Raw genomic sequence first — 14532 nt, forward strand, 5'->3', positions numbered from 1 at the left:
CCTGGGCAACACAAAAAATAAGTATACCTCACACTGTATATCGCATGTTCTATTTCTTTAACGAAAACTGTGGTGTAAACACTCATGTGTATTATGTTGGATGATCGGATACACTTCCATGGATAAAAAGATTTTGTTCGTAATATGTGCAGTAGTTCATAGTATGTTCTTACTAACGCAATTACGGTAAGTGGAGTAGAGTATATTTACAAAAATTATATATACAGTATACTATATATATATATATATATATATATATATATATATATATATATATATATATATATATATATATATATATATATATATACTGTATATTATGGTATATACATTGTATATTCATACCGGGTATACGGGCATAGTTATATACATACTGTATATATATATATATTAATGTATATCATATATACTGTATATTACCGGTATATACATTATATATTAATACCGGGTATAGTATACATAATATATATCATAATTATATTAATATATTATACATAATATATATATATTTTATATCTATGGTGTATAATATGCACTAATATAGTATACATTTTAAATATATATATATATATATATATATATATATATATATATATATATATATATATATATATATATATATATATATATACTGTATATCATATATAATATTATATGTAATGTATATCATATATAATATTATATGTAATATATATTAATATATACTGTATATCATATATAACATTATATGTAATATATATTAATATATTAAACATATTTTTTATTATATATAATTATACATATATATATATAGTATATACAATACTGTACATTCCACTTCGTTGAAAAAAAATACACATGAGTATACTGTATTTAGTCTCTTATTCTGGGCTAAATGATGAAAACGTAAGTATGGGTGATATACAGCAGTCTTTTAGAAGGCACAGAAGACTTCAAAGCACCCACTCGTCAACTGTGTAATTGCATATTACACCCTTTTATCGTCTTGTACGCTAATAAAGCAAACTACTTCAATGCTAGAAATATAAAATTAATATAGAAGAAAAAAATCAATGTGTTGTTGTAGCTGCTGCTGTTGTGGCCCCGGGATCATCTGGATGTGAACCCAGTGGACTGCAGGAAATGTCACTTCAGCCGGCCGCTCCCAGTGTTCATCTGTTGAGGTAATGCTAAATGACTGTGACGGTAAGAAGCATGAGGTGAGTGTTGATGTGTGAAGTACGAATCACAGTGAGGGTGTAGTGGATGATGGGATGCAGAACAGGCACAATATGAATGCGTAATTTGCATAATAAATCGCTGGAGAAAAAAGATAGTTAAGTCTATCCTATGCCACTACAGGTCGTTGTCTCGTAAGCTGAGAAGTCTTTCTAATAGCTCTTCTTTGGCAGTTTACCTAGAATATTAAACCTCAGTATTACATTATATGCCGTTTAAATCTATGCAATATCGACACTGTTGCATAAATTCCATATATGAGAATAATGAAGTGTCATATGAAGTAAACTGGTAAGGAATAGGCGGTATGGAGTCTACCTAAACGTGAGAGTCCCTTGAGACACGGAGAAGTACTATCATCTTTTCTTTTGCGATATATCTGCCATACTACACATTCATTTTTTCCTGTATGCTATTTATGGCAATTTAGCATCGACTGTTGTACCTCCAGGCTCATTTGAACGTGAAACACGTGGACTATGGGCTGAAGCTGACCTTCGTTAAGTCCACCATCCTCCTTTCAGGGGAAAGGGAAAAAAGGGGACCTATGTATAAATGGGCGGCTCTGACGCCCGATTATACCAGTACTGCTATGGGAGGGGCATCCCTCTTCAGCACCAAACATCGATACAAGACAATACTATGATGCCATGTCTAGAAATAAGCCGGTAGACAGAGGTGCTAGAGAGCCTCCTTAACTGACGAGAATATGGCACCTAGAATACGGCCCAATATAAAGAGGGCGGTGGGGGCGGCGTGACTATCTGGGCGCCATGTAGTAGGGGTGGAGGCTCTGGGCACCGTAGTGGTAGAAGGGCTGGGCGGCCTGCTGGAGGTTCATGGTGCTCTGCCCGTGACCTGACCCTGCCAGCATGTGACCCTGAAACAAATACACATACAATGCCTTTACCATAAACAGTTATGTTCAGATATATAATACTATCAAATAAATGTACAACCAGGATGAAAATATGCCTATTATTACACCTTCCTTACTTCTTACCTCTCTCTCTACTGGTTAGTTTTCCTAAGCTAAGAAAGACTTGGCATATATCTCTGCCCACAGATGATTCTCTCTGATTATGATGCGTCTGTAGTACAATGATTATAAATAAGAAAGCAGAATTATCAAGTGAATAAATAGGCTTTACTAGCATATGTTCAGTATCCACTGCCATACCTGGAAAAAATCTTGACCAAGGGTTGGCCTCATAAGGCTGGTAGCCATGTTAGCTGAATCGTCTCTGAAGAATGAGGCGGACGAGGAATTTGAGGCTCCGGGGGAAGAGGTAGAGGGAGAGAATGAGGCAGCTGCTGTGGGAGGGAAGTTGCCTCTTGCCGCCTGCAGTGCCATGGCCGCCTCCATCCTGGCACCGGCACTCACAGACTCACTCATGAATTGGCTCGTGTTGCTGCCACTGCTGCTGCTCGCTTGACTGCAAATTTGAGCAAACTCTCAATTCCAGGACAATGGCAGGACGACGAACATGTTAACAAAAAGTGTGCTGTACTTTGTAGCGGCTAAATTCTCTCTCTCTCTCTGTATATGTAAAAGAGCCGCGTTGTTTGTTTGTCCTTCAATCACGCCCAAACCTAGGGCCTGAGACCCCCAGACCTATATATATTCTGAATCAGGGTGACCCAAGGATTGTTTTAAGGGGTCAAAAATCAGATCTGGGTCACTTGAGGTCACCGTTAATGTTCGCCTTTTTGGCCTGGGCAATGCTGCATGCCTCTGCAGTCCAATTTTTGGCATGGAGACTCACATGACCCCCAGTTTGGACAAAGGCCACGTGAGGTTAACCTCCGAGGTCATCTGAGGTCACTGGTCGGAGGTCATTTGAGGTCACCGGTAATACACGCTCGAACGACTGGACCCAGCAGGCCAATTTTGGACATGAAGACACACATGACCTCCAGCTCGGACATAGGCTATGCGAGGTTGACCGAGGTCATTTAAGCCCACCGGTTGGAGGTCATTTGGTCACCGGTAACACTCACTTGAACGACTGGACTCAGCAACCCAATTTTTGGCATGGAGACTAACATGACCTTCAGATCGAACATAGGCTATGTGAGGTTGGCCTCCGAGGTCATTTGAGGTCACCAGTCGGAGGTCATTTGAGGTCACTGGTAACAGTGAACAAGTGCGCACAAATACTGTGCGCTAGTCTGCGAAGGCTGAAATAGAATGTTCCTGGACCTCTTATAATCCCTCTTCAAAAGCATAAAAAGCACATGGTCCTTCTGAAGTAGAAAGAAAGATTGAACTAAAAAAAATATGATTAAAGTGTTTGCCTTTTTGGCCCGGGCAACGGCGGGTACCCCTCCTAATATATATATATATATATATATATATATATATATATATATATATATATATATATATATATATATATATGTATGTATGTATATATGTCTATATATACACTGTATAACTGCCAATCTTCTGCCTTATCAGGAGCAAAGGGACACGGAACTAGGCTACTCAATTCCAATAACTGAGGGAAAGGCGACTAGCCTCACTCATTTCTGAGTGACAATATGAGCAAAAAACTCCAGCCACACGTCGGATGTAGACTCGACCCAAAAACTATCATTACACAGGTCACCGAGGGTTTCACATTGAACGCAAATGCTTAGCACGTTTTTTCTTAAGGCCAATATTTTCTGAATGAAGTGTTTACTTAGTGTGTTGCATAAAGTTCATTCTTCATGTACTGATTCATTTATTGATTATTGGCGCATATTTTCAAACGTTTCATTTGCTGTTTCAAAATGTACGACAGAAAGCTGTAACGACAGTTTAATCGTGTGTTCAGTAAACCCCTGCGGGCCCCATCCAGCTGGAGTGCTTTGACCCATTTGACCAACAGGCGTCATTTGATTATATGGTTACCACCTATGATAGTAAATGATTTTCTGGGCTACAGTAATTCATTTGGCTCATTTGGTTTGCACTCCGTGTAGTCACCTGAAGGCAACACTACACTGTCAGTGGATGATGGGCTCTCCAACCTACCATCTATCTATCTATATATATCCATATCTATGTTTATCTACTCTCTATATCCATCTGTCTATATATCTCTCTCTACCTATCTACCTGTCTATCTATATAATGCAATCTCTTTACCGTTAATGAACAACCCTCTGCAACGAATCTAATATCAACCCCTGCAGATTTTATGGTCAATAAAACAGTCATTTTTAAACTCTTGAATTTCTACCAATCTGACGACTCTGCTTCCACCATTATAGATACACTCCTACTTCTTTAAGCAACTATCACAATACCTACGCTGTGTTCAGGATGTCACCAAAATGTGCTGAGTAATATTTTTTTCCATTTTCTGTTCTTTTTCTTTTTTGTTTTTACAGCAACTTTCACAACAAAGTCGCCACTTTATTTTTTTTTCTTTTTGTGCCCCATCCGGCAAGGGTAAACTCTAAGAATATGAATTTGGTTCTTGATAATGACGTAAATACATGTATGAAATTCTGCACTAGGAGAGGACTGGGATCACCTGAACAACTGAGCCTTGGTGGCCTCGAGGCCCGGAAAGTGAGCATGAGGGTCGCGAGGGTAGGTGGCAGGCGTGGCGGTGGTGGCTCCCTTGATGAAGCTACAGTCACTCCTACTGCTGCCTCCATCACTGCTACTGCTGCCGCTACACATCCCACTCCTGTAAATAAAATATCAACATTTCATTATACCCCAATTTTTCTACATAAACAATGAGTGAGGAGATCCAGATCATTTTCAGTTTAATTCTTGCCATAGGTTGGAACTTTTTTCTCATTCTCAGTCTGTCTGTGCACCAAGAAAGAACATCTTCAGCAGCCCTTGGGCCGTATTTTCGTGGGCTAAGGAGGCACTGCAGTAACTCTACTCTCCTTAAACAATCTATTCTTCAATCATATCTAAAGAGTTTGTTATGGGAACCTTATATTTTAATATCGAGACAGTATACATAAACTACATGCAAAAGAACATTATCATGCTGTATGCAGAAATAAAAAGGTAAGACGTGCTAAAGGGTCTCTTCAGATGATAATGCTACGGATCCTTGATTGCCACACAAACTCACAGCCTACGTTTGACAGTGATGTAAAATCTAATATCATCAGTGTAATGGACACACTTAGGTATATCATAAGCTTTAAAGGTCAGTTATAGAGATATATTCGTGCATGAAAATCTTAGAACAGCAGCAGGTATTCATCATTATAAATCATGTCCGGCAAGAGCAGGCTATACTTCAACATTACTAAAATGCACGGGGGTATGCAGCTGAAGCATGTGTCCGGTTCAGGGAAGATGGACGCCCCTGCCCTGCATAGGTCTGGGTCACTCTTGGGCAAGGTGCAACATTCGTTAGCCAGCCAAAAATGCAGTACGTGGGTGGTTACCATCATCCCGGTAGGTACTACCATGGGAGTGACATGAGATGAAGGCCCGACAGCTGACCTTGCACAACACTATCAGGTGGGGAACTCAACCATTTACCAAGTAGTCCAAGTTCACGCTAAGATTACTACTTATACATACATCATAATACTGTGTGTGTGTGTGTGTGTGTGTGTGTGTGTGAGAGAGAGAGAGAGAGAGAGAGAGAGAGAGGGGGGGGGGGAGGTTGTAATATCTACATTCCAACGTCTATTGCTTCACTGATGCTACGAAGACAATTTTATTCAGCAGAAAATGGTAGTAGCTGTGGTGGTGGTCGTCGTCGTGGTAGCTGTGATGGTGGTGATAGCAGTGATGGTGGTGGTGGTGGTGGTGGTAGCTGTGGTGGTGGTGGTAGCTGTGGTGGTGGTGGTAGCAGTGGTGGTGGTGGTAGCGGTGATGGTGGTGGTAGCGGTGATGGTGGAGGAAGCAGTGATGGTGGAGGTAGCAGCGATGGTGGTGGTGGTAGCAGCGATGGTGGTGGTGGTGGCGGTGGTGGCAGTGATGGTGGAGGTAGCAGTGATGGTGGAGGTAGCAGTGATGGTGGTGGTAGCAGCGATGGTGGTGGTAGCGGTGATGGTGGTGGTGGTGGCGGTGATGGTGGTGGTAGCGGTGATGGTGGTGGTGGTGGCGGTGATGGTGGTGGTAGCGGTGATGGTGGAGGAAGCGGTGATGGTGGTGGTAGCGGTGATGGTGGTGGTAGCGGTGATGGTGGTGGTGGTAGCTGTGGTGGTGGCAGTGATGGTGGAGGTAGCAGTGATGGTGGAGGTAGCAGTGATGGTGGTGGTAGCGGTGATGGTGGTGGTATCAGCGATGGTGGTGGTAGCGGTGATGGTGGTGGTGGTGGCGGTGATGGTGGTGGTAGCGGTGATGGTGGTGGTGGTGGCGGTGATGGTGGTGGTAGCGGTGATGGTGGTGGTGGTGGCGGTGATGGTGGTGGTAGCGGTGATGGTGGAGGAAGCGGTGATGGTGGTGGTAGCGGTGATGGTGGTGGTGGTAGCTGTGGTGGTGGTGGTAGCTGTGGTGGTGGCAGTGATGGTGGAGGTAGCAGCGATGGTGGAGGTAGCAGCGATGGTGGTGGTAGCGGTGATGGTGGTGGTGGTAGCTGTGGTGGTGGCAGTGATGGTGAAGGTAGCAGTGATGGTGGAGGTAGCAGCGATGGTGGTGGTAGCGGTGATGGTGGTGGTGGTGGTGGCGGTGATGGTGGTGGTGGCGGTGATGGTGGAGGTAGCAGTGGTGGTAGCGGTGATGGTGGTGGTGGTAGCGGTGATGGTGGCGGTGTTAGCGATGATGGTGGTGGTGGTGGCAGTGATGGTGGTGGTAGCAGTGATGGTGGTGGTGGCGGTGATGGTGGAGGTAGCAGTGGTGGTGGTGGTAGCGGTGATGATGGTGGTGGTACCAGTGATGGTGGTGGTAGGGGTGATGGTGGTGGTAGCGGTGATGGTGGTGGTGGTAGCGGTGATGGTGGTGGTGGCAGCTGTGGTGGTGGCAGCTGTGGTGGTGGTGGTGGTGGTAGCTGTGGTTGTGGTGGTAGCTGTGATGATGATGGTGGTGGTAGCAATAGTTGTGGTGGTAACTGTGGTGGTGATGGTGGTGGTGGTAGCTGTTGTGGTGGTGGTACCTGTGATGATGGTGGTGGTGGTGGTAGCTGTTCAGAAACGGCTCTCATTTGGGCAAGTGCTATGTGCCGTGATAGGGCTGGTTAGCACTAGCTCCAAGACAAAGTGTGATTGAGAAATGGTTCTAATTTGGACAAGTGCAGAGTGGCCCAACCGGGACGCGAGGCTCCTGTCTAATATACTAGATATTTCGGTCATGTGTCTGTCTGTATGCCGGTCTCTATGTGACTGCGAGGAAGCTTGACAGGATAGTTGCATTTGGGTCAAAGATGGGCCCATGTCACTTTCATGTTGATTAAAATTTTCTAGAGAGGCAGTTTGGACCCTAATAATAATTGTCCCCATCGGCTTTACATTACATGGAATGCGTCGAGTGGGGGTTGTCCAGCGTCAAAGCAGCTATTTGTTGGTTTTGAGCAGCAGGAGGCACGACTGAAGAATGGCCCTCAATGAACAATCAAACATCGTAAAAAATCATGTTTTCTTCAACAAAATGCATATCTATGATATGATGCTGATATATAATTCTGCTTGCAATGGTGCAAAAACCAATGCCAGCAAATGCACAGTTTTCGAATTAGCCCGAGAGCTCTCCATACGAGAAAGCAAGGCCAACAGAACTTAACCTCTTGGGGGCTATGTCCCCTCCATATTCCCTACATCTCGTCATGTGCAAGGATCCTGTTACGACCGAGGCGAGGTGCTGCCTGCCCCAGGAGGGCGGCTTCATGTTTGTGGTCGATGGGTCTGCTAGGTCAGACAGATCAGAGAAGAGCAACAACAACTAAAAAGTGTTAGAATAATGTGTCAAAGTTTTTCCAAAGTAGTTTCTAAAGCCTAAATCTTAAAAAATGAACTATGACGTCACAAGTCTTTGTTGTTTTCTTTTGTTCGGGTAGCTATATCGCATGGCATGTAATTTAAAGTAATAGATGTGTCCAGCGATGAAAAAGACTGTACTGTGTTGCAGAAATGGTTGATGTATCTCCTGGATAAGTCATCTCAATGTCTGTAATTGGCTTCTGTGACATCCCGCATGCGACGGTATTTCACTGCAAGTTGCTAAACAGCATATTTATTTGCAAGTATTGTGGATAGTTGAAGAAAAAAAAAAGAAATATAAATTTCCATTTGGCACGATAACAGATGGCTTGCAATATCTGATCCTATATGGAACTCTGATGATATTTTCATTTACGTATTTGATTTCTACCATCCGAAGACATCGATTAAAAAAAAAAAAAGACTGTGTTTTTGAGGGACAAAAACTATTGCAAACGAGAACATCATTGAACTGGCCTTGCAGGGAGCTGGTGCTGAGGCGTCTTGGGTGGTGTGGGCGGCGCGGTGTGGGCGTGGGGGTGGGTGTGGGCGTGGGCGTGGGGAAGGGTCATGCTCATCCCCATCCCACAGTAACCTCCGCCACCCGCCATCAAACCACTGCGGAGGGAGGCTGATTATCTCACAGTAACACACAAACACACACACACACACACACACACACACACACACCCACCATACCCCTGTTCCACACCATACCACCACACCACACGACACCCACACCCACCCACTCACCCTCTCTCTCTCTTTGTTTTATACACCATTATGTCCATACTGGGTGTGTCGCTATGTCTTTGTCTCCCGTTAACCATAATAGTAATTTCTCTACACTACCCTGCATGGCATATACTGTCAATGCTTTCTCCTCTTGGATTGCATTTTTTACTGTCTATTTTATGCTCCTTCTACTTGCCTCCTCCGCCTCTACCTTCTTTATTAACGCCACTTCAGTACGCAAACATCCTATTTTATTTACCACAGACCTGACAACCCAGACGCTATTCAATTCAGGGGAGACTTCTCAAACTGAAGGGGTTAAATATGGTATTCTTCATTAACCCTCTCACTACTAGAGGGCCCTCCTAAGTTGAAAAAATCGTCTGTAGATAGCAAGAAGGGAATTATAAGGCGTATAGAAAAAGACAAATTGATTGCGTGTTTGCTGTGCTTGCTCCTGTTTATTCCTAGTATGATCTCTTTAACTTGCCTTCCTTACTGTCCCTAATATAAGTTGTCTCTGCTTGTTTCGCCTGACTACTCTTAGCTGTACCTCAACTCGTCTCCCTATTCTATTCCTACTCACTCTTGCCTGCTTAAACTGCCTCTACTTGCTTTTTCTGTTTACCTCGTGCCTGTCTCATCTACTCGCTCCAAACTAGTCATCATAGCCTGTCCTACCTTCCTGCTTCAAACTATTACTACCCACATCTCCAGGTCACCTACCCATTCCTGCCTGCTTCAGCTGTCTGTATTTGCCTCCCCTACAAACATCTACCCATCCTTGCCTACCCAAGCTGCCTTATATGCCTCCCTTTGCCTGCCTCTTCCCATACCTGGCCATCTCACCTCTGGACGCGGTAAGGCAGTGTTGCCGTGCCTGCCTCCGCCTCCATCACCGTGGACAGAGTCTTGGGCGGCTTGCGGCGTCTCGGCTGGTACTGTGAACGATAAATAAATAAATAAATAAATAAAATAGAAATACATAAACAGGTACAAGATATAAAACTATAATCAACGACAAAAAGGGGTGGAGGGAAGTTAGCATATACGGTGGATAAGACATAACACTGCATAAGTCGTTTAGATTATGGTTTAACATCCTGCACATGACAAAAAGAGAAAAGAAAAAGAGACACAAGGGAGATAACGAGAGAGGGGAACAGATAAAAGAGAGGTGAGCGAAAGAAGAGAACACGAGAAGAGAGCAGAGGAACGGATAGAGGAAAGAAAGGAAAACGAGAAGGGAGAGAGAATATCGCTGTTAAACGAGGCACCGTTCTTTCGTGATCTGTGCTTCTGCGTCTCCTCCTTTAACGCGGGCACGCAACACCCATCTTTCTCCACACTTTTACCCTTTTTCTCTCCAACTCTCTAATCCATCCAAGAATTAACTAGTATTCCCAGTCCTTCATGTGCACAACCAGTCCACGCTTGAGTGTTCTTCCTCAGTCATTCTTTCTTTCTGGTTATGAAGAGGAATGTGTCCAAGCATTTCGTAATAACTGGATCTTGAATTGGGTCTCCCTTGTTTGAATTTCCTTGGAGACGGGGAATTACCTGGTTTCTTATCCCTCGTTCCTTCCTTCCTGCATAAGAAGAGGAAAGTAAAGAAAGAGTGGGTAAGGAAGAAGCAAGAAATATAAGAATGAGGAGTGCATGAAAATGGGAGGGGAAAGAAAGGAGGGGAAAAAAGAATGAGAAGGAGCAAGCAAATGAAAAGAGGGAGAGAATAACTCAGGAAAAGGTGGAAGAAGAGGGTAAGAAAACGAAAAAGGAGGAAGAAGAGAACAAGAAAATGAAAGAGAAGGGAAGGAAAGAGAACCAGCACAACACAACCCTCGACCACATCACCAGCACCGTTTACTACAGCACCCTCTACCATCCCCACTATCCTATACCACATCAGCACCACCCTCTATCACATCACCCTCTACCATCACCATCACCCACTATCACATCACCCTCTACCATCACCATCACTCTCTATCACATCACCCTCTACCATCACCATCACCCACTATCACATCACTCTCTACCATCACCATCACTCTCTATCACATCACTCTCTACCATCACCACCACCCTCTATCACATCACCACCACCCTCTATCACACCATTACCACCTATCATATCACCAGTATCATCACCACCTTCTATCACATTACCATACCACCAATATCAATTACCACAACCATCATCCCTTACCCTGCTACTATTATTTACATTACTGTAACTGTTATCCCCTACCACACAAAGACTACCACCACCACCCTCTACCCCACCACAACCACTAAATCCACCACCTTCCACTATACCACTGTCACTACCACCACCAACCTCTACCAACCACCACCACTACCTCCATCACCCCATACACATCATCACCACTTCCATCACCCTCTACCACACCATCACCACCACCTTATAATCTGGGTGGTCCCTCTTGTGTTGTGTCCTCAGCCGCTCAGCCTCTTCCACAAAGGGCAGCTTCTCTTCGTCACTCAGCACCCTGTAAGGAAGACGCTCTCTTAGTACCTCAGAGAAAAAAAAATTGCCACACAGAAAGGAAGAAAATAGCGCATAACATCCAAACACACAATCGAGTGTGTGTCCAGGTTTGATTAAGGAGAAAAAGTTACATATCAGTAAATTGGGTGAATGGTAAACGCCTGACAACCACGACAAATTAGGACTACAGACAATTTGGAAAAGCATTCAGAAGCAAAATAGATACGTCCTACGGTGTAACTATTGGCACTGTGACCTGGGTGTTTCCCGATTAAAAAAAAAAAAGCCGTATAGTGGTACCCAAAATAAAATGTTAGAGCTGTGCATGGTTCTCAATGAAGTTTATGTAGTCGGCTTTGAAACTAAGAATACATCAGAGTACAGGTTTTGTTACGGTCATATCTATATTACTGTCATCACTGTACCTTACTGAAAACATTTATAAGAAACCACGGTGAGGAGAAGCAAGACGCAGTAACTTAAGTGGATGTTAACTCTGATGCGGTTATTCATCAATCAGATAGGCATGCAATATACACGACATAAATTATACCATAATTAGAAAAAAAAAAAACATAAACTACTCATTTCCACATTTTCATCTACCTGCCATACCCACCCACTTCTAGTACTATCAACTTCCATAATTATAATCAGTCTCCTTGTCTATACCCTCCATCACTATCCACCACCACACTTACAACCATCATCATATCATACACCACTAACACCTCAAACTACTTCCAACCATTTACAGTGCACTCACTCTTGCATTCGGGTTCCTTCTCGAACTTCAAATCCGCCGATCTTCCCACCACCATTTCCCTCCTCAACATACACAACTTCCACAACAATTCTCTCAATTAGGTTTAGCCTAAATTTCTTCTTTTGCAGCTCATTTCACGTAGCTCATTGGCAGAAAAGAGCAATACTACGGCTTTATATCCTTTTTATAGCACTTTTTTTCATGACTAACACCGTATGTTAGTGTTCATCTGCTAGAACTTAACATTCAATACGAAAAGAAGGCAGTTTTAGGCCAAGTTTGTGTAAAAAGAAAATAACACTCACATCCACGCTTTCTACCACACCTACTATCCCACATTAAAACAGCCACCACTACCAGTCTACCACAGCCACCACCATCCTCTACCGCACCCATATCCTACTACCACTACACCATACCATACCACTACTCCTTGCCATACCATTACCATCCCCTTCTTCCGCACCAGAACCATCACCCTCTACCACACTACAGTAAACACCATCCTTTGTTACACCACATCTCTCTTTTTGTCCAGCCTCCCTCTATTCATACCATCATCATCATAGACTACTTTCTACCACACCAGCACCATTCCCTTCCACACTGCTGCCACCAATCACCCTCTACCACATCACCACAACCACTACAGTCATATTCCTCTGCCAAATCACTACAAGCACTACCCTACCACATCCCGACCATCTACCACCTACACCACTATGACCACCCTTCACTACCACACCACTACCACCACCACCAGAAGCGATACCACCCACCTCCAGACCTTGCCGAGTGTTTTTGAGAGTTCTGCGTTGTGTAGCTGCGGGTATTGGTCTGCCAGCTTACGTCTTGCCGCCTGAGCCCACACCATAAAGGCGTTCATGGGTCGCTTGATGTGGGCGCGGTGCTTCAGGGACGACTTCTGGGTCATGGGCAGCATCGTCCAGTCGTACCCTGACAACAACATGGAATTGGAATAAGTCTCCTTAAAAAGACATGATTTCAGAGTTGAGTCATCACCAAAATATATTATTACTGGTGCAATTCTGACACGAGTAAAATACGAATGTAGACGATGTAGGATTTAAAAAAAAAAAAAAAAAAAAAAAAAAAAAAAAAAAGTCCTAAGAAAACTAATCCGCATCTTATATGGTCTTTACTGTGCACTTTTTCACTCATCAGATGTGTTGATGCAGAACAAAATCAATCATCAAAGCACTGAATACATCAGTATATACTCACAGATTTATACTGATTATACAACCTTAACCGTGCATACTTAGTTTCATATTGTGTAATATAAATTACCACACAGCCCACTTGAATACTGATAAATGGGAAGCAATGTTTACTTAAAGTTATTTAGTGTGATGAAACTGGTGTGAAGATCTTTGGCTGTTGACAACGAAACCTGGAGAATATGTCCCGTAGGTTATGTTTCTGATTTACACACACACACACACACACACACACACACACACACACACACACACACACACACACACACACACACACACAAACGTATATAATCAAGGGAGGAGGTGGAAGGATTACGGAGGCCTCCGCAGCCAGGGCTGTGAGGAGCGTATATGGATGAAGAGATATATGAGAGATGACGCTGCCAGTGACGTATTACAAGCGAGAAGTGAAGTGACTGGGGCGAACCTTAGAATCCTTAGACCCGGCTGTGGAAGATGTCTCAAGACTGCTTTGGTATGGGAAAAGGACCAGTGTATGAAACAATTAAGATAGTGACTGGGTGAATGGGTTTGTTTTATTCTTTTGGGTGTCACCATGCTGAAGAGGATAGCAGCGAGCATGTGTTTCCTTTCTCCTCATTCACACTTCCATACCTCCCAGTTTTCCTCTTGCAGCCTCTCCACATCTCTTAAACACCTCAACCCCATACACAACATATCATCAGTGAATTCGATGTTTGCTGACCTCTTTGCTGCTAAATCATAACTGGCCTTTGCACCATCTGTCGTTCAGGGAAGCACTACACATCCATCTAGCCATCCTCATCTCCATATCCTCAAATTCTACATATCCAAAAGAAAAAATATCCACAAAGTCAATCCCATCACGTCTAGTTTTTTACCCACATTCAGCCATACACTTAGCAGATTCAAAGTCGACATCTTGCAACCAACTTCTAACATCTCTGTACCTCGTGCATTGCCATTTACCACATTCAAAGTCGACTACATCCTGCAATCAACTTCTAAAACCGCTGTACCTCTTCCAAACCCATTTACCACAAACAGTGCATACGATTAAAACTGAACTACACTCAACATCTAAATGGCACACAGTGTACGGCCCCACACCTTCCTCCGCCGCGGTGACCTCATTTATTGGAAGGAACATCACTTTCGCTTTATTCACATTTCACTCCCTTCCTTCC

At 43.5% G+C, this 14532-nt stretch overlaps 1 protein-coding gene across 2 annotated transcripts in view; it reads right to left on the minus strand.

Annotated features, from left to right (window-relative positions):
• Nucleotides 1-817: 817 nt before the first annotated feature.
• LOC145413701 (uncharacterized) overlaps nucleotides 818-14532 on the minus strand; it is a 41931-nt gene continuing 28216 nt past the window's right edge. Inside the window, exons 4-10 of one of the 2 annotated variants that reach the window (XM_080283357.1) lie at nucleotides 12902-13079; nucleotides 11270-11357; nucleotides 9694-9785; nucleotides 8587-8727; nucleotides 4746-4904; nucleotides 2399-2654; nucleotides 818-2098 (exon numbers count right to left, since the gene is read on the minus strand). In XM_080283357.1, coding sequence (XP_080139483.1) covers nucleotides 1979-2098; nucleotides 2399-2654; nucleotides 4746-4904; nucleotides 8587-8727; nucleotides 9694-9785; nucleotides 11270-11357; nucleotides 12902-13079 — 1034 coding nt within the window. In that variant the 3' untranslated portion in view covers nucleotides 818-1978. The remainder of the gene's footprint in view (nucleotides 2099-2398; nucleotides 2655-4745; nucleotides 4905-8586; nucleotides 8728-9693; nucleotides 9786-11269; nucleotides 11358-12901; nucleotides 13080-14532) is intronic. The other variant, XM_080283356.1, reaches the window with a different exon arrangement.

The sequence above is a fragment of the Coenobita brevimanus genome, chromosome 97, assembly GCF_032717465.1.
Source record: "Coenobita brevimanus isolate Jiangsu-jjx chromosome 97, ASM3271746v2, whole genome shotgun sequence".
NCBI classification, from domain to species: Eukaryota; Metazoa; Arthropoda; class Malacostraca; order Decapoda; family Coenobitidae; genus Coenobita; species Coenobita brevimanus.